This window comes from Xyrauchen texanus, chromosome 50 (assembly GCF_025860055.1).
Source record: "Xyrauchen texanus isolate HMW12.3.18 chromosome 50, RBS_HiC_50CHRs, whole genome shotgun sequence".
NCBI lineage: Eukaryota > Metazoa > Chordata > Actinopteri > Cypriniformes > Catostomidae > Xyrauchen > Xyrauchen texanus.
The window spans coordinates 11,161,450-11,183,179 of NC_068325.1; the positions used below are offsets into that span (position 1 = coordinate 11,161,450).

A 21,730-nucleotide genomic window follows, 5' to 3' on the forward strand; every position below is an offset into this window, starting at 1 on the left:
GGAATCATTAATAGTTAAACTTACCACTGTTTTTTTTTTTTTTTTTTAAACAACCACATTAAGCCCAAAAAAATACCAGAATTTTTTTTTATCTCATCCCAAAGTTGATTTGGGAACATCCTTTGCTGGGATGTTACGATAGCTGTCAGCAGGATCGTCGTGGTAACACTTGCCTCCCGTTCTCGTTGGATCAATCAGATCACACACACGTGACAACCAGACACACAAACACACCGCTGTGATGAAGACCATTAAAATCCCTCCCAAGGCAGCTGTTGGACCCGGCCTTTTCTTTTAATTGTTTTATTCTTGAAATATTAAAGGGCCTAACGAGCGTGCTCACACCAGACAAGTCCCTATCTGAGAGTGTATATGCGTCTTCTAATGTGTGTTCACATATGTTAGTGTGTGTTTAACAGGCTGATGAAACCTCCAGCCATCCACCTGCCGACAACGTGGGGCATAAAAAAATAATTAAGCATAAATAATTAACATGGACCCAGCAGACTAAAGTAGAGCCTACTGCCCTGTGGCGTGGATCAGAGCTGCTGATCCACACGGACAATGGCGCACTCTTCATTTATTTGCCATAATGATTATGCCGTCCACTTGACTTTGTCTCATTTCAGTTTAATATTGAATCATTAACAGCCTTTCTCTCCAAATTGTGTCCTCTGGCTCGATTATGCTGAGCTTGCTCTAGGTCCATACTTTGAAAAGATGGATCGCATAAGTAGCGACACAATCTAACACCACGGCTTGTAAAATTCACACAGGAAAACGACACTGATTGCTTGTGGCAAATAAGTAACCACCCTATAAAAGTGTATGACTAAAGCTCTGTAATCAGACTGATCTCACTGTGCATTCAGCGAAAGCAGGTAAAACGTTTTTAGCGAAAATCGTTCTGTGCTCTCCAAAATTTGAAGCACTGCCTCCAGTGGCCAAAGCTGGAATTTTTGTTAAACGTATGGGCACATGTGAGCTCCAGTTTCTGCTAGGAGGTTTAGCTGCATGGGGGCAGAATCTCCAGAAGTGGGTGGGGTTATTCCAAAAGGGGGCTGTGCCAATTACAAAAGGGGGTGTTGTTTCCTCTCACTGTTATGAAAGGGGTTCGGTAAGGGGCTCCCAACCCTTTTTGGAGCTCTGTCTGCAGCTATATCCTTCTCGGTTTCTGGGTCAGATGTCCACAGAGTGGCACCAAAAGTGAGTTCTAAAAAGAGTTGTATTTTTAGTTGTAAATGATCTAATACAGTTAACAGGAATGCATATTTTACTAACAATATGCCCTAACCCTAACCCTAAACTTAATCATCAGTAGAGTTGATAGGGAAAATGAAACCTTCAAATCATGTTCATCATGGTTCATGTGAATGCAATTGATTCCTGGGGGACCAGATTCCTGAGGGACCAGATCCTCAGTCTCTAATGGCCATGTCATCAGTCCTGCCACAAGAATTAGTAAACTCATTTGAATTGATGCAAAAATGTCTGAGGTTGACAGGAAATGCCGCTTGTCATTAAATCGGTACAATGTCAGGGTACCGGAACATAAAGTAGCAACATGTTGATTTCCTGTGTGATCATGTTGCAGTAATACAGAATCCCTTCTCTGCTGTGGTTTAGATAGATCTTACCCTAACTTTAAATACCTCTTGTGCTGAGTTATTTTTACATTTTGCTATCTTCCACCTTTTTGCAAACTTTAATGACCGATCTCTCTCCAAAAACCCCACCCTCCAAATATATTTCAGCACACCCGAACATGCAAAACAATTTAGAGCCAGGGAACGTTTTTGATTTTGCCCCCTGAGGTTGGATGCGATTTTTCAGGACACCTATTTCAGTGACATCTCTTAGGTTGTAGGGACATTTTATGCGTGGTATTCTAAGAAAATATTTTACAGCACCTTTAATCATTTGGTTTATAAGAAAGACAATTTTATACTTACCACATGCATTAACATTTAACTTATCCTGTCCCTTGTGTTTTGGCTTTAAAAAGCTGTGAGGGCTGATCGAATGAGAGGAGGCCGGAACAAGTTTGGCCCCATGTACAAACGAGACCGGGTGCTCAAGCAACAGAAGAAAGCCTTGATCCGGGCCAACGGACTCAAGCTAGAAGCCATGACACAAGTCATGCAGACAGTTCCAGCAGACCTCACCATTACCTCCGCCATTCAGAACATCCATTCGGCCTCCAAGGGGCTTCCACTGAGCCACCATCACCACCACCATCACCACCACCATAGCTCCTCCAGTGCAGGGCTGCCACCTGCAGACTTTGATCGTAGCCCCTTCGTAACCTCCCCAGTCAGCATGGCCATGCCACCACACGCCGGAGGCTTGCAGGGCTACCAGGCATATGGCCACTTCCAGAGCCGCACCATAAAGTCTGAGTACCCCGACCCCTACACAAGCTCTCCAGAATCCCTCATGGGCTACCCATATGTAGAGACCTACGCTGGTGGATCACCGCCAACCTTCCCCCACTTGGTGGTGGAGCTGCTCAAGTGTGAGCCTGACGAACCCCAAGTGCAAGCTAAGATCCTAGCATACCTGCAGCAGGAACAGGCCAGTCGAGGCAAGCATGAAAAACTCAACACCTTTGGCCTAATGTGCAAGATGGCAGACCAGACACTGTTCTCTATCGTAGAATGGGCAAGGAGCAGCATCTTCTTCCGAGAACTGAAGGTATGTGAAACTTAAGGTGGTTAGATAGCCTAAAATACACACCAAGGTCTCTATTGTCATATTAAGGACATAATCAGGCTACACTGCAAAAATAGTTTTCTTACTCATTATTTTTGTCTTGTTTTCCGGACAAATATACAAACAGTCTTAAAACAAGATACATTTACGAGATAAGCAAAATTGCACAAGATACTATGACTTGTTTTCAAAGAATAATTCTGGAATTAAGTTTGGTTTTCTTATTCAGTTAGCAATTATCTTTTCTTGTTTTTAAAGAAACAAGAACATTTAGTTCAAGATATACAGTATTCTCTGAAAACAAGTCTTATTACACTGCCTGGCCAAATCAAAAAGTTGCCATTTGGATTTAAATGAGCTGATACTTCAGAGCCAATGATTGGATCGTTATTGCAGTGATTAATATGTTTCAGCTGGCAACAATTCTTTTAACTCTAACTGATGCAGTGTATAGCTTCTCATTTCTTAAACAACCATGTTGGAAGACGTATCCCATGGTCATATAAAAGAACGACAATGCCAAGATTCATCAGTAGGCCTGTCACGATAACTACTTTTGTTGGACAATATATTGTCTCAGAAATTATTGCGATAAAATATATTATTGTCATTTTAAGACCATTTTATGGCACTGATATAATGAGAATATAATAGCATAATAATGCAAGTACACCCTTTCAATGAGCACTGAACTTTTAATTCTTAAGAATATTCAGACATTGGAATTGAAATATAAAAAAATAAAGTCGGGAAGGCTCCTCTCCACCTCCAACTATGGATTTTGTTCCCAGCTCGGAGAACTGGATGGGATGGTAATGTTTTAGATGAGCTTTTAGGTTTAGTTGTAGGGCTGGCTGATATGGCTTCAGAAATTATATCTTGATATTTTTCAACAAATTGGTAATATTCGATATATATATCTCGATAATTATGTTTTTGCTCTGAAATAGCATTAGTGTTTTGTTTTTGTTTCTTAATCAGAGGCACCATCATTTCTTCTAAATAGCTGTTGTAGCCAAGAAGAATTTGTATTTCAAAGGCATTAAATAAAAATCTATTTAAAAACAATAAAGGCATATTTCCCAGAGTTTTTTACTAAATTAACACAAGGGAGAATAAAATATAATCATTTGAAATTATTTGCATGTTTATACATATGTTTACCAAACAATCATACATGGAAGATTAATAAAAGTCTTATTTACTTTCATATATCTTTACAAAAAAAATGTCTTTGTGAATGAACAAGGTGTGCAAAAAACCTTTTTGAAACCAGATGAATATTGCATCATACAAAATTATTACTGTGGAACCCAGTCAAGTTTATTATTATAATATAATACTGAATCATTATTATATTCAGGGTAAGATTTGTTAAAGATAAATTAATATATTTCTGTCCTATTTAATTCACCCTAAACTGGAGTTTTTATTATGAAATAATAAAATTTTTGTTATGAGTTTCGCATCTTGTGAACCGCTGTCAAACTATCCTTTAATTTTTAATTGCAGCCTTTGACAGTTAAATAATCACAAATGATCATATCTCCATTTTGATGTTATTTTGATTAATTACACAGCCCTGAAGGATTGTGAAATTAATTTACTGATGCACTCTGTTAAACTTAATGGCCAAATAACAGGCTCATTAAAATCATCCCAATATGCTTTTTGAAATTGTTGCATTTTTTATCTTCAGCAAAATCATCGCAATGATATCGTGGGTATTCGATGTGTCGCCCAGCTCTAGTTAGTTGTATTGCCACTGTTTTTAAAATGTTCCCACACTGGAGCTCTGAAATGTGGCTTTGAAACCAAGTCCATTTGGACTTATTCTTCCAAACCTTCTGGCTAGAATTATGAATTTGTTGGGAAAAACACCTATTAGCCTCGAGTAACATGTAATCTTCACCTGTCGCTGTCCGCTCTGTTGGTGACATTAATTTTCATGTAAACAAACACGCATGTCAACACAATGGGCAATATTGAGGTCAGCAAAAAATTATCGAGATCATGTCCATACATCGTACAATAAGTCGATAATGTAATTGTCGTGACCGGCCTATTCATCGGGCTCAAATTGTGAAAGAGTGGATCAGGGAGCATGAGGAATCATTTTCACACATGAATTGGTCACCACAGAGTCCTGACCTTAACCCCATTGAAAGTATTTGGGATGTGCTCGAGAAGAGTTTACGGAGTAGTTAGACTCTCCCGTCATCAATACAAGATCTCATATTAATGCAAATCTGGATGGAAATCAATGTTGTGACGTTGCATAAGGTTGTCGAAACAATGCCACGACGAATGCATGCCTAAATCAAAGCTAAAGGTGGTCCAACGAAATATTAGAACAGGGGGAGTTCAAAGGATACCAGGGGGCGTTGAGTGCAAATTAGTAGAGAGGGGGGCGTTAGGTTACAAATTGGGGGTGTTTATCACTCATAATAATCAAATCTAAAGTCAAGTTCCTCTTTATATTAAAACGTTTATCTAGACTTGGAGTATATCAGTTGGTTCTCAATTATACGGGTTGGTTCGCATTTGTACCTTGGTTCATCTGATTTTTAAGTCTAGCAACGGATCTGAAGTATCTGGTTTAGAAGCATCAATTACACAGGCAGAGGCACAACCTCCGCTAATGCACCTGTATGTGTAGGTGGATACGGCTCAATAGACAGAGCAGCGCGAGCGCAAAGAAGGTGCATTTTTACTTGCGGACCGGTCTCGAGCTCTTAAATGCGCAGCTCTGCGAGAATCAGTGAGAAGCATGGCGCAAGAAGTGGAAACCATTTGAATTCGGCAAAGAATTCCACATCACCACCCTATTGTAACACTAACTGTACTTTAGGCTGAAATAGACTGATAATAAATATTATCATACCACAACTTCAGCTCTGTTATATTTGTCATAGGGTACATTAGGGGAGTGACTTACTTATATTTATATTTTGTATTTATTGTTTTTACTATGTTCTTGTTACAAATACCATTGTTAAAACTATAAAAATAGGGGTGGAGACTACTGTATTAGAGTTTTTTTTTTTTTTTTGCCAGGCAAATTGTTGCTTCACAAGTAAATTAATCTGGTTTTAAGGATGTTTCGATGTTTTTATTTGAAAACAAGACGAAAATACTGATTTAAAAAAATTAATGAGTCTCTTTGTTGTCAGAGTTGGGTTTCGTTTTGTTGGTGTGAAAGCTGTTTTCCGAACTTGGGTTCAGATCAAGCAACTGAATCAAGTGTGAAAATGGCTAATGAACATTTTATTGAAAGGAGTTGAATCAGCATAAATTTGTGCATCACAGAACAGATGCATGTTATCCCAAGATTCAGAATAACCTCAACTTATTTGACCTTAACAAAAGTTTTTAAATAAAAAAGTTAGTTCAGTGAATATATACTATTCTTATACACTTTACTATATACTATACTATACTTATACTATAATATACTATAATTATATACTTTACTATATACTATACTTATACTATATACTATTCACTATACTACACTATACTTATACCATACTATTCACTATACTTATACTATACTATATACTATATTATTCACTATACTACACTATGGTTCATACTTATGAAGTCTGCTTAAAATGAGAATATGTTGGTGAAGATTTTAAAACTTAGTTTAGCTTATGTCTAGCTCAACTCACTTGGAACCATCAGTGTAAGCAGGAATGCGCAACCTAACAGTACACTAGTTGGACTATTAATATGAATGAAACAAATGTTGCCCTTTGACAGGACTGCTAATTACTTCATATGTTTCCATAAATAATGGCAGAGCCTCAACATCAAGGCTATTTGTGAAGACTTTTGGGATGGCCTGAAAAATACATTGTGTATGTTATGTGTTTCAGATGATTTATTGATACGCAGTGTTCTATAATTGACAGTTTACTACACTAGCTGAAGAGGCCTGTCTGGTTTCTTACATTTTTTATTTCCAGTTGTTGTAACCGTTTTTTCACAATACATATCTACCTGACAGAAATATTGATGGGATTGAGAAGACTAAGGTTTTAGTAACTCATGCATGTCTGCATTTGTGAAAGATTTTGGTTGTGAGAATGCTGTATTTTACCTCCACATGACATGTTTTGATATGCCACTGGGAAATCCAACAGTACTAGATTCAAATCATTCATTTTGTGCTCTCAGAACCTCTGACACCTTATTGTTTTCCTCTCATTGCATTCAATAGCTCATGGGATGTACTAGTACTGCATTTATTTTGAGCAAAGTACAGTTTTGAATGTGAAATATATATTGTGAATCAAGACAAACAGCACCTCTAATTTGTTTTACTTTTAATACTCATTATACTATGGCACTATTTGTTTTAAGCTTTGATTCTTGTGAGAGATATCCATGTTTCTGTCGACATCTGCTTTGAAAGGTTTGTTACTGGGATGCGTTTGAAGCCAAAGTAAAGAGTCAGTGACGTCTATGACTTCATTCACACCTATTGTGATTTTATAACAATCGGTGACAGCTAAGAAAAAAAGAAGAAATAAAAATACAGATCGAATAGTTGATCATATGAAGAAAAAAAATGCTGTCATAGCTTCCAGAGAACAATAGGGCGAATTGTTTTTGCTGTCAACTGTTTTCAGACAGATGCATTTGTTTTCATAAACCTTATCTCCAGGTGTCTTTTGCCTTTTCACAGGACGTGATTTTTCGTTTAAACAGTATTGTTTTTAAAAAGAAGAGTTTCAGACATAAACCGGTGCAATTTTGTATGCATGTGGGTAGTTTGTACGACATATGCAGCTGCAAGGTGCTTCACTTTTGTGGTTTTAATTTAGTTTGAATGCTTTTGTTATAAAGCCGAATGGTTACACTCTTCCCTGTGCTCTTACCTATAGAGCTTTATTATTCATTCTCGTGCTCTTTAGCTCAAGCATTCTATTCCCACTTTAGCATGGATTAGCAACTGTGTATGGCTAATTGCTGTCTGTATTACCTCTAATTGTGTTTGCACTTCACCTTTTGCAGTGGTGGAGTAGCTTCCCCTTGATGTTATGACTATTTCTCGCCCTAGCTAATTGTTATACACAATAGTTGTTAAAAGAGACAAGGGCGTAGCTGTCGAATTTGACATTAGTGGACAAAGCGCGGCAGTGAAGTTGTAATTAACTAAACTCTCATGTGCTCTCCCTAAATCGAGCAGTGGACCACTAATGCAAAAAACACAAACAAAAAAAACGTAGCACTAGAAACTCTGAACCCACTCCTGACACTAATTAGCGAACACTTGTATAGTTATTGTTACATACTGAGCTTTGTGGTGTTGATGAATGGTTATCCCGTATAATGTTGTGGTTTAAACAAGCTTCATCAATCAAGTGCTCAGATAAAGGAGGAATATCAAGAAAAGAGCTATATATTCAGATTTAATGGAATTGAAATGCAGGAAATGCATGCAGTGAATAGACTCCCTTTGCATACATTCATATTTCCTTTATTAAATTGTGACTGCATAGTGTATCGAAGGCAATTTAAAGTTATTTATTCACATGGTTGGCCTAGGTTTGTTTTTATGTCTTTTTCGTCATGTTTTACAAAAGTGTGTTAACGTAGGCGTTTTAAAATCCTACGTATTTCACCTAGCCATGTGCATCATCACGTGTTTGTCTTTCCGTTTGTGTGTGTGTAAAGGTGCGTGCCAGTAGCATCCCTGTCCAGCTGGTTTGTCATGTATTGGGGGGAAACAGATGGAAGCTTCCCAGTGTTTGTATGGACAATATGAGCTGGTATGGACCTGGTGTGCGTGCTTCTCTTCCCCTGGCTCTGTCGCTAGCTGCCCGGCCCATAACGTGGAGAGTGATTCACATCCATAGAGAGCTCACCATTTCATTGTGAACTACAAGCCATTGTTTAACGGATAGGATGCGTGTACTTAGCTTTCCTCAACACACAATAGCATTAAAATGCACAGATTCACAGCAGCATTTACAGTTCTTGTGAGGATTGCATGTCTTTTCTGTCCCCATCACAATGTACTTGGGAAAACGTAATCAACGCTGATATTGTGCCACAAACCAAGCCCAAATGTACTGCCTAAAATTTAGTCCTCTGAGCTGATAAAAGTCAAGAGTGCAAAACTTAAAATACCCTGACATGTGGCACCAATATTTATTTTTATTTTTTCATGTCTGCTCAGGGACTGTTAGGCACGTTTTCCCCCCCTCTTTTTTCTCTTTCTCTCTACAGTGAATTGAATGACAAAACCAGGCCTGCCATTAAGTAAAGCACCACTGTATTTGGGCCTTGTTCTCCAACCAGCACCCAGCCGTGAGTCTTATGCTTATTGAAAAAGCAGCTGTACGGGGAGCAAGGAGAGGAGATAGGGGAAGTGCTGGGTTGCTGTGGCTGCCCATTGAACTCTGACTCCATATGTTGCTTTCAGAGTAACAGTGAATGGAGTATAGGGAAGAGCTAGATGGTGACCATTCATTGAGACTACAGGTTGTCTGACTGGACTGGCCATTTTCTGTATTTAGCCTTGGTTAAAACCCTGGTGACTATATAATAATAATAAAAAGGGTTTAAACTAGGACTGTCAATTAACGCCTTCATTTTGCGCAATTAATTATAATAGAAAATCAATCAAAGTATGTGCATCTTTGTGTTTGTACAAGCCACATCAGCAGGGAACAGTCAAACCCCCCACCCCCCAAAGGCAAATGTGGACACACCAAATACTGATTTAGCTTTTTTGTTTACTGGACTTTGTATGACATTAGTTGATAAATGAAAAGTATTTATGCCATTATTTTTGAAGACATCCTCACTATGCAACATGTTCTGCCCTTCCAACCAGAGTTTATGCTGTATTAACGTTAATATGTTAATCACAATTAAGAAAAATTAATGCGTTAATCGTTAATTTCAACTGCTCTGATGTATATAAATAATATATAATTACATAATTTTTTATTGCCTTTCACGTGAATAATTTCACCCTCCATTTAATATATTTTGTCCCATGCAACACTTTTTTTCTCTATCTTTTTTCCTTTTTTTTTGTTAGTCCAAGTTTAGAGGTGCAAGTCAGCGACTGTAATTTCCAGCGGCTCATGTCTCATGTTTCTGGCATTGCGGTTGTGATCTGTGAACTTGCGCACGATCGACACACCCCCATATATTAAATCTCCACATATACTACCAGACTGATCACAGCGTCTCCTTCCGCCCTCCCCGCGATTTGCCGACTGCCTGAAGTCAAGCCTGTAGACTTCCTGACAAACAGCCTCAGCATGAGCAGGCACTCGGGCAGAGATTTGTAACTGTGTCCCTGGTCCACTGAATTTGAATTATTCGGCCTGGACCTTGCGTCGTTTTACATTGCCGTTTGGCGTTGGGGGAGGGAGGTTATTGTCACAAAGGGGAGGGTGGGGTAAGGGGGGCCAAACAAGCCCCAGAAGCAGCACGCAGGGGTGCGTGGTGAAGGACAGGGGGGGAAACAGGTGGGAGGTTAATGGCCCCTGGACCGGATCCACCAGCCGCTCAGACTTGATATATGGGCTTTGGGCCTGGTGCAGGCATAGGCTTTCAAAGATATATTATTTCATTTGAGACGCAGAATTCTCATCCCTGCATTTGTCCACTGATAGATGATATCCCCTGCCTGGGCAGCAGCCACAATTGGAGATAGCGTGTGAGTTTTTGTTAGGCCTGCTCCTGTACATGTTTTCTTTCTCAGTCTCTTTCATTGACCTCATATTCTCTTGTCTCTACACTTGGTTGTGGGCAGGTCTTTTAGCAGGCTACTTTTTTTAAGGCTGCTATTTCTGTGGTAACAATATCTGTTTGATCAGGAGAGATGGGCAGCAGGAGAACGTCCACAAAGGCCTCTTTTCACTCATAAATGATGCACAAATGGGCAAAAACTGCTGTATCTTGTCATGAATTCTGAGAGAATGTGGTGTTTTGGCACTTCATAAATATTGTAGCTGCAAAAAACAGTTTTTAGTTCTCCAAAGATACCATAAAAATTAACAATAACATGTACTGTATATTTAAGGTAGATTGTGAGTAGGTTTCCGAGAGAAAATTGTTGTAAACGTTTACTAATTTATATGCAGTCAAGACCGCTGTTAAATCATTATAAAGGTTGTTTGCAATTATAAGCTTATTATTTGATGTTGCCAGACTTTTGACTAGAGTTTAGTTTGGTCCACTTTGCTGCTGATTGTCTACTTAGTCTGATCGACATGTAAAGCGACCAACCAGTTTGTTTTGTATTACATAAGATTTAGGAATGGGTAAATCTGAAATTGATGATACCTCAGTAACAGACTGCTATGAAAAACTTAAGTCCAAAAGTATTGAACTTTTCCCATAAAAATCAGAAACAGAGAATAAACAGTATAAGAAGTTGCATTTAAAGGAGTATTCCAGGTTTAATACAAGTTAAGCTCAATCAACAGCATTTGTGTCATAATATTGATTACCACAATAAATTATTGATTGATGAAATCATGTTTACACAAATAATGTTTAAATCTTGTTTATGTTTATGGACTGGGCCCATCCGCTTCCACAGTAAGTGCCTTACTGTAACTGCGGTTTTTGCTTCTTTGAGTTAAAAGAGGGACGAGTTGAAATATTTTTTGTGGTTATCAACATTGTGGTATTCTTAAGACTTTAAGTCTTTTTTTTCGCCCTAAAAAATGCATCCTGCACCCCCGAGAGTGTACCGGGTGGAGGAAGGAAGTGAGTACACTTGTTAAAAGGAGAGATTTAGGGTCCGAACTCCCCTCAGGGCCTATGGGCGACCCCAGGGAGGGGTTGAAGCAGTCAGAGAAGAGTCTGTTCATCCACTTGTTGCTTTGATGAGGGATAAAAGCCTGTCATGAACATCTAGTTCCTGCCCAAGAGCTGATGGACTCATACCGCTTCTTCCATTCCTCCATCCTGCACTTTGAAATGGGAAAAATGTAAGAGAAATATAGAAATGAATTTTCTTTTTCTTATCTTTTCAGTGTGAGCATTGTAAGCACTTTGCTCTCCAAAAGGGGACAAATGTTTGATATTATCTTGTGGCGATTAAGGTAAAAGCCTTTTTTATTGGCTGCACTGGATGCTTGTTAAAACCAGGATGTAGAGTGACGCTACGAACCAGCCCAAAACACCCCAATAAGACCCAAGCCGACAGCAGATAAACTGCACCGAAGAGGCTGATTTAACGGCAAACAAGCTCGCAAATAAACTCAATCAGCATTTCACCCCTTACGTTTTATCTGAAAAGTAAAAACACCCGCACATTTTCCCTCATACAGTAAGTGAAAATAGTGACTTTTAACAGAAGCTGCATTTTGTAAAAGAAGTTTAATATCAACCTATTTAAGTGCAACAATACCAAAATTGTTCAGATGAACAATCAGTTTCTTTAAATTTGTGGTTTATCTCAGATTGTACAGTTGCTGTAAATGCCATTTAAACAGGAAAAAAGTGTTTTCTATAGCATGGAACTAATAACAGCAAGAACATGAGTTAACTATTGAACTATTAAACATTTTTTTTATCTTGAATGGAAAGTAGCTTTGGAAGCGCTTACTGAATGTAATGTACATTGGTTTTTTTCTTGGGTTTAAAGGAATATTGCGGGTTTAATACAAGTTAAGCTCAATCGACAGCATTTGTGGCACAATGTTGATTACCACCAAAAACGGAGGTTACAGTGAGGCACTTACAATGGAAGTGAATGGGGCCAATTTTTGGAGGACAGAAATGTGAAGCTTGTAATTTTATAAAAGCACTTCTGTTAAATCTTGTTTATTATTTGAGCTGTAAAGTTTTTTAAAACGTTGTACATTTGTACTTTTTGTTGATTGAGCATAACTAGTATTGAACCCTGAGTGTTCCTATAATGGTACTCGGCATAACGCTATCACATTTGACCAAAATCACTGACATCGAGCTTCACAAATATCAGTCAGGTTTTAGCTTTTTCTCTCTTCACATATTCTCTTCAACCTATGTACACCTTGTAAATTACATTTGCAAAGCAGCTGTAATTTTGCACCTGTTTTACTTAATGGGCTTAGAAACGAATCCATAAAATGCAAGTGCCGTCTAAAAATTATACTTTTACGTGCATGTTTGCTTTCAACTCATTGAACTCATATACCCCCCCCAATTCAGATCTGCTGTTGTTCTGTCCTTCAGTGTTTAATTAACTTGTAGTAATCAGTGCAGGCTTGAGGTTTCTAATGTCATGCAGCCTTACTTTCTGTCAACAGTTGTCTTGGACATCTATTTTTGCTTCTTATTTACAGCTGTCTATTCTGGATGTGCTGAAAGGTCCTGAAGACAATAGATAAGGACTGTGGTCAGAAAGACAGGGAGCATGCAGGCTAGGCTTACACTTATATTTAACTGTACTGTGTGAATGGATTTGTTCCCAATGAACGGCATGTGCAATTCAGCTGGATAACATTATACGCAGTTAGGAAGAAATGTTCGCCAATGCGTCAAGAAGACAAAGCCACCTGTTCATTAAACTTGCTTATATCTTAAATTTCTGCTTCAATGTAGGTTAAATCTCAGACATTGGCAGTACCCGCCACTTTTAAACGTTTCCAAACACATTACGTTACAGTGATCATAACTTTTTGAATAGTTTTTGTAATAACATTCTTTCTTAATCTTGACCTCCTGACGAAGATGAAAAAGTTTTCACGATTTCTGAACTAAAGTAGAGGAAAATATTTCAAATTCACTCCAGGCGAACAGTCGAGGCAGGACAAGTAACTGACGTGTTGACAGAGGTTTTAAAACTCGAGAGCATTGTGTTACAGTGGTGTAATGCCAAAAATGGCAGGTCATGCTAGACGGCAGGGACGTAATGCTTCTCTCAAATTGTGTGAGCAGGCTGGGGACTTTGAATTCTTTCTTTACCTGCTAAAAACTCATATTGTAAGGTTTAATAAAGGAAGGTGGTCTGCAGCTGGACACGTGAGATATTTTGGCATGAGATCCATCCCGTGGTATACACTGTCTTTTTGTTAGACTTAATACCAGTGTGACACATTACGAAGTCTTTGGCTCAAACTCAGAGTCATAATCAGTCTCTAATTATTACAAAATGTGACTTTTACTATGGCAAAATAGCATCTCAACGAAAATGAGCTATATGAAGTTCTATATATTGAAATGTATTGTTTTTGTATTGTATCTTTTTCAGTTCTATGACAGAAGTTTGACTCTTCTGCGTATTAAGTTTGCAAATACAATTAAAAACATCCTACAATCAACTTTATATAATATATATATTTTTTTTTTACTCTGAAATACTTTATTCTGATTCGTCAGTCCAATATTTATTTAGAATGACCCTTTAAACTGTATTATATCATAGCTGTGTTAGTTTTGTGTTTGAAATATCACTCCATGCTCCCTTTTGACACAATCAAATAATTTCAGCTTCAATATTTCATGTACATTTAGTTATTTACTTTATTAGCAGTCATGAATTAAGATAATGTACAGTCAGCCATCCATTTTTACAAAATAAAAGAGCTGACCTTATTTTGCCATGAGGATCAATTATGTGATGCTTATTTTTGTGTTTGTTATTCAAAAATACACACAAAAAAATAAATTTACATTAATACACCTCTTCTATGATGAACATGTTTTCAGTTACTGAGTTCAAAGTCATTTTGAAATTTTTTCTGGAGCAAAATGTAAAAAATGTCAAGTGACGTAACCGTCCAGAGACGTTATTAACACTGGAAATTATTTATTTATTTATTATTTTTATAGATTTTTTTTGGCATGAGTACTCCAGAATAATCTTTTATTTATATAAAAAAAGAAGTAAAACTATTTATAAAAAATAAATTATATATATATTATTACTATTAGAAAAAGTTTGTCTATCAAATCATAGTCATGTGGTGTGTAACCAAAGAAGTGTAGGTTGCCATTCCAATGTCCTTTGACAATCAAAAACAAATATATTTGTATAATGAAATAAATTTCCATGAAACATTTTTGAAAACTTTTTTAAATTAATGATTAAAGGAATATTCCTGGTTGAGTACGCGTAAAGCTTAATCGACAGCATTTGTGGCATGATTTTGATAAACACAAAAGAAAATTCTTTAAAAAAGAAGAAGAAAAAAGAAAGGTTACAGATGGAAATTAATGGAGCCAATTTTTGGAGGGTTTGAAGGCAAAAATGTGACGTTTATCATTTTATAAACACGCACATTGATTCTTCTGTATTATTTGAACACGTTTTTTTAAATCATAATTTTTACAGTCGTTTTAGGGGTTACACTGTTACCTTGTCAACAAAGTTGTAAAATTGGATATAAATTTACACAGAAATGAATAGTGAGTCATTTTATCACACTAAAATCATGTTAACATGCATATTGATTATGTCTTGTGGCTACGCTTTTGTGAGTATTTAAACATTTACGTATTGGTCATAATCCATTCTTTTTCATTGTGAGTGCCTCACTGGAACCCAGATTTGTGCTTTTTTTAAAGAAAAGGAGAAACTATTTTTGTGGTAATCAATATTATGCCACAAATGCTGTCGATTGAGCCTAACCTCTATTGAACCCAGAATTTTTGTACACTCAGAAAGTTGTGTACACTCATGTATTCAAGGTGCAATAAAAGTATTTAATACGATTTACTTGATAGTTACACCACATTAAATGTATAAAGTAATTAAATCATTCTTATTTTTCATTTTTTGTAGAAAATACTATAAATGTTTTTCAAAAATGTATGAAACCAAATTGGACACAAATATAAATTTTCTAACTCGACAACCTTATTTGCCACTGACCCATAATGTCCAACTTACCGTGTGTGCATTATCCCTTACATATTATACTGTTTAATTATTTAATTACTCCTATGATATTTAAATGAATACAAAGTTACTCCTTTAGTGCTGTGAAATGCATTGGAACATAGATACTCTAAAAGCTACTTTAAATGGGGTCCTGTACTTAAAAAGAATGAACCTCCTGAATCTAAATGTTATTCGAGAGATCAGGTCTTTTCTCCCACATGATTTTGTTACTAATGGGGATATGTTAGTTCTATTAAGGACAAGAACAGACAGGGACGCATGAAGCCACTCTGGTAGGCGACTGCTTCTTCCAGCTAAATAATACAGGAGTCTACCTAAAACCATTTCCCAACAGAGCCAATCAAGACTCATTTCCTGTTGTCTGTCAGAGTGTCACACAAAAGCCATAAATATTGACAGCTGTCGCCAATAAAGATGGCCATAATTTGTAGAATTGAGAGGAAAATACGGCATGAGGGAAATAAAATCAAATAAAAATGCAGCGATCATTCTAAACGCAATGTGTGTGTGGACCTTGCAAATTGAGAACGTCAATCGATTCTGGCTTGACACGCCATACAGAACTCATTGTGGATTTGGAGAGCATTATTTTCTCACTGAGCTGCAGACAGGGGGTTGGGGGTAAAGTAGCGTAGTGTGTGGTACTTCAGAGCGCTTTCCCTCCCATGACTTCATGTTTATTAGGAGACTAATGTTCAGCTGAATAATTGATCAGGTCTGTTCTGTGTTTTTTATAATTAGTTGATAGCTTCTTAGCTTTAAGCCCTCTGATCCACAGGAAGAGTCTTGTTTTTACTCTCTTTTGCCACCCCTTTTTATTAGAAACTGTTGTTTTGAGCTCAGATGGACTTGAGGTGTACTGATAAATGTCCCAAGGTTCAGTAAAGAAAATAAATCTTTTTGTTTTCTTTTTTCTCATAACCTAATTTCATCATTCCATTCTCTCTGGATTTTGGTGTTGCTCAAGAGGCTTATTAGAGTTTTGCTAAGCATAAAATGGTCTTACAGTTGTATTGTATTTGATTCTCTGCTAAATTAGACTTGATGATAGGCCCTCACTTTAATGCTCATTAATTTATTAATATTATCAGTCAAGAGTGTGATTTGACAAACACACACATGTGTCAGGCAGCTGCCAGTAACTCTCTCTCTGTCACACTGCCGTCTCTGGTCGCCTTTATCCCTCTCGAACTTAATCAGCCTAATTAGGGGCCGGGTGTGCAGAATCACGGCCCGGCCCCGCCCTCCGCCTTGCCACACTCTGATACTGCTCACGCAACCTGCTATCAAAAGCACTAGAGGGAAATTTGTTCACGCTTGAATTGATGCAAATATTTCTGATGTGGGATTACGCTTGTCTGTAATTTAGATGAAAGGGATTGATTTCAGAGTGCATGAACTTTCGGTAGCAACAAATCGTTTTACTGTTGGTAAAACGCCTTCTTTAGTTTATTGTACTGCTGTCAGTCAATTATTTTGTTTTAATCGTGATTAATCATAATTTTTCACAGTTAATCATGATTAATCACAGATTTTGAAAATGCTGACATTTTTAAAATGTTCCTGTCAGAATGCACTTTTGCAAAACAATACGTAACAATATAATGCTTTATTAACATTTTACAAACAAAGCCTTCCACAGTATAAAGATAGAAATGCACAAAAAAAAGCCCCAATTGAAGTTTCATTAAATGATTCCCACAGTCTAAGTGGGAGTTTGACTAATTAAAAGAACGTTGATTATGAACATATGTTGCATTTCCATTGCAATGGGCATTAAACCTTAAACTCTTATTCTCAACAGACTGCAGCTATCCGCTTTGCTACAGCAATCGTAAAGCCATATTCACGGTTCGCGTCAGGGCATTGTCTATATCGTAAGATAACATGTCAAGATTCAAACTCGGGAGAGTGTTAATGTGCTCACCGTGGGAACTGATCAATCTCGATTCCTCTTCTCAATCGATCATACACCTCCCCTAACCCCATCTTAACAGCCAGCCACTCTGCCGAGTTGCTCCGTGTCCACTTGCTAGCCTTGGACGAGTCCCAAACCTGCTCACATGCACACTAACACATGAATTATGGGCATCTTTTTATCCCCCCCTCACACAGACACTCAAAGAGAGAATACCATGAGGTCTCCACAGATATAGCTTGTACAAAGAATGCAAATGTTTTCCCAAAGACATTGTATGATGTCTCAATTTACATTGCTGTCAGGAATATTCTGAAAACATACATAATATGTGTTCCATGGACAGGGGCATAACAAAATCACTGGGAGAAGATTACGGCATGAATAGATTTCATTGCTGAGAATTAGTTTGAACTACCTCCAGCCTTCCTTAGACTGGTGTACGTATTAAATATATAGGCTATAACAACACTGTATATTGTTAAACTCACAAAACACACTCTCCCCAAAACCACGTCTTTCTCTAAGCTATAACCCATATGAAACAACGTCTGACTCAAAAATAAGTCCAGAGAGAGAGAAAGAGTGAGAGAGAGAGAGAGAGAGAGAGAGAGAGAGAGAGAGAGAGAGAGAGAGAGAGAGAGATGAAAGGCAGCTCTCTCAGAGGAGCACAGGTATGAAGCAATGCATCCGCAGCGGCTGGTGGCCACCTGCTCAAAGTCCCAGCATGCTTATCAGAGATGTGGCAGCACAGAGCAGGAGAGCAAACAGAGGCCCTGCCATGACAAACAAGCCGGGAGATTTCCACAAGATCGGGGAAAAGCGAGGCCAAATAAGCCAGGCCTTCCAGTCTCGTGCATCCAGAGCACATTAGACCAGCTCCCACGAGACATCTGAAGAGGAAGGCAGAATGTGACACCTCAGCAAAGATTGTTAGCACTTCCTCTGGGGATTCTGAGACGCTTAGATGATCTCCCTTGAGTTAAACTGTACATTTACAGCTGTATAAATGTAGGGAATCTATTGTCAGATTATCAAAATTACATAATAATATCACTCTATGAATGGGTACTTGACTTGAAATAGTTCTGGGAAGTTGACCAGTGGCACATGCAATACTCTTATTAATTAGAGTGTGAATATTCTTAGCTGGATAGAGAGCTATAGGATTCTCCCTTGCTCCCTATTTAGTGAATGACTTAACCTCATCCCCTTAAGTCATCCTAACTGCATATAAAGCCTCTGAAAGCTAAAGTTTTCAGCTTTTGATTGAAGCTGTTGATTTTCAATGTAAAATTGCACAGTGAATATAGGATTTCTAATGAAAACCTTGAGGTAAAATGCAAAAATGTATTTCTTCCCCTTTATCTCATATAATTCTATATAAAAATTAATAAGCTTAATGGTGAAAATGGACCAGCAGAAGAGAAAACAGAGGAAATGTGCATACCAGCACATGAACAGATGGTCCACTGAAGACATTTTAAAGCTCACTGCCTGACAGCACCATTGATGTGTACTTCAAACCTCACCTACAGTTTCCCAACCAGCCACATTGATCCACATCCAAAAGGTCAAAAGATTTTGGATGGGATTTATTTCCATTTTTTCCCCTCATTTCTTTTTTTTTTATCCTTCCTTGTATTTATGCAAATGTGATTCTGGACCACATACTCAGAGTCTGTCTTCAGTTGTAAATAAATTATTCTGTTCATTAATGGGCACTCAAGGAGATTCTATTAATCTGTTCATTATAGCACTTCAAAAACACACACAAAAATACTTATTAAAAGCAGTTCCAGCTGTGTAAGCTTGTTACTGTGTGGCTTAACAATGCCTGTGGCACTCTACTAAAACCATGTGGGATGAAAAATAAAAGCTTATATTTGGCGATTTGGAGTCTATTCTATTATCACTGGTCAATCCTTTTGGGCGATTATGAATAAACATTATTTTTGGATATGCAATGAGACATATTTGCACATCATTTACATTTAATTACAAAAATTGTCTGGAATTCTTTGCAAATTATCACGGTACGTTCATTCGTAATTTCCTCAATACTGTTTAAAGTGCTGTTGAAACAGACAGGGGATTGTCTTTGGGTCTTCTTTAGGAGCATTGCAGAGGGCTCAGCAATTGATCGGTACATTGATCTAGTAGTGCCTGAATGACCGTAAAGGAATTTAATTGGTTTCATGGAGGGTATAATTTTTTATCATAAGTGCAAAGAAAGTTGCCTGTAAAAGCTCGTATTTAGAAATGCTAGAAGTGTACCATGTGAATAAAACACAAAAATTTGCGTTTTAGTTATTTTAGATCGGGACCCTGCAGTTATCTGATAGACGCAACAATAACTGCTGCAATTTTAGTATTGTAAAATGGCATCACAGGTTAACAGATCTGATGTTGGGTTTAATTCATCCTTATTCAGGCAAACAACAGATGTCTTTTGGTTGTTAATTTAATACTTCTATTGCGAAATCGATAAGTGTGATTTTATTTGGCTGACCTCCAGGTATTTTTCCAGCTCCTTACACCATTAGCTTATCAAAATTAACACCATATTAATATGAATTTACAATCCATTTTTCTGTGAGTATTGAGTTTATTTTCATGGTCAAGGATTGACTCATTCCATAGAATGTTCATAATCAAAAAAACACAAAATCTGTAAAACACCATTAAACACAGATAATAACCAATAAAAGCAATTTTTTTTCCCCGTATTTGATAACCACTGTATAATAAACCTAGAAAGCCATTACACACAGTTGTTTTAAAGTACTGAGCTTGCTTGTTGTAAGCGCACATCAGAGCCCAGTTACGTACAGCTGTGACAGTGTAAAGGGAAGCTAGCTGACATGGAAACAGAAGTAATGGCACATTTTAAAAGGTCAGAGATGCCTTCTCTGCCCATCGGACGTGTCGCTGGCATCGGCCCTGGCCTGCTGTGTCTTCCCCTGCTTTGACTCATGACACCCTCGTCCGTTTGATGACCAAAGCATGTCGGGCACCAGAGGCTCAGCGGGCAAAAAGCCTTTGATGAGAACGCTTGTCAAAAATCAGACCAAATGACAGGTTCCTTTATAGTGCAGGCATGTTTGACTTGCATGGCAGAGATTTGTCCTTATGAAGCACAGATATGGAGAAATGCCAAGATGTTTTAACAATGCCAAATGCATAATCCATAAATCTGGCTCTTGGGCTGGTATAAGTAATACAGTTTTGAAAAAAAAAATTAGAAACACTTCAAAGTCTGTAGATATTCTGGGCTTTTTGATTTCCACTTCTGAATATACATTGACTCAACTGATTCTGTTGTATCTGTTATAGCTGAAAGAAACAAAAACTAGAGTTGTGAGCAGTCAAAACAATCAGTTGTGAGCAGTCAAAACAATCGGAAAAAGATATTGATGGAGCCTCCCAAGGTAATACCAGACGTTTCGTTCAAGTTATCTCTGCCTTGAAAACGCAAGTCTTATTTTCATGTCCTTAACCCGCTCACTCTCTCACAGGAGTTTCTTCAAAGATTTGGATTTTCTTTCATCATACTCATTACATGTTTCTGTATTTTCATAACCCTTGCGTAAACTTTTGACATGGGTAAACTGAGAGTCAAAACTGTTTCATATGTAGTTTTTTTGAACTGTTCACTTTGAAAACATTTTCATAGGTTTAAAGAATAGTTGGACAGGGACTAATTTTCTTTACTTTTCCTCATTCTTTGTGGCATTTAACTCAAAGAGCTCTTTTCATGTACCTTTGCGTCTCAGTTTAATAATTGACGGAGAGAGTCATGAGAACCTAAAAGGTGACAATGAAAACGTTGTTGGAGCAGTTCAGCCTCCAGGTAAAAGCACATCAACGTCCGTGCTCTCAGCCACAAGAGCTGGGGTAGTCGAGACGCTGAATAGGCTACTTAATCATAGGGGATAAATGAAGCCACTAAACAAACAGATTAATAAGCAGCAGTGAAAAATGGTGGCATGTGCTGGGGTTTGTCGATGTTCACACGAGAATGACCTCTTGTGACCTAGAGACCAATATAGGTTTCATTCTGGTTGTATGAGTTACATTCATCAAGATTTATCAGACCTGCCAGTGGCGAGGCTTGAAATAACTCAAGTGAAAAATTAACTAAATGTCTGACTGAACGTCAACTTTTTTTAACATAAAATTTTTTTTGTTAAAATCAGCATGGCATTCCCAACACATTTAACTTCCTT

General features: G+C 37.6%; 2 protein-coding genes across 6 annotated transcripts in view; one reads left to right on the forward strand and one right to left on the reverse strand.

Annotated features, from left to right (window-relative positions):
* The window catches only part of LOC127641069 (adhesion G-protein coupled receptor D2), a 306,626-nt gene that overhangs the window by 142,152 nt on the left and 142,744 nt on the right, over positions 1-21,730 (reverse strand). Inside the window, exons 25-26 of one of the 4 annotated variants that reach the window (XM_052123826.1) lie at positions 17,511-17,638; positions 11,145-11,658 (exon numbers count right to left, since the gene is read on the reverse strand). The exons of 2 other annotated variants lie outside the window; for them this stretch is intronic. In XM_052123826.1, coding sequence (XP_051979786.1) covers positions 11,595-11,658; positions 17,511-17,638 — 192 coding nt within the window. In that variant the 3' untranslated portion in view covers positions 11,145-11,594. Of the gene's footprint in view, positions 1-11,144; positions 11,664-17,510; positions 17,639-21,730 lie in introns of those variants that run through there. One more of the 4 variants, XM_052123830.1, reaches the window with a different exon arrangement.
* The window catches only part of LOC127641071 (nuclear receptor subfamily 5 group A member 2), a 60,830-nt gene that overhangs the window by 10,173 nt on the left and 28,927 nt on the right, over positions 1-21,730 (forward strand). For both annotated transcript variants that reach the window (XM_052123834.1, XM_052123835.1), the window contains exon 4: positions 2,006-2,694. In XM_052123834.1, the coding sequence (XP_051979794.1) occupies positions 2,006-2,694 (689 nt within the window). The remainder of the gene's footprint in view (positions 1-2,005; positions 2,695-21,730) is intronic.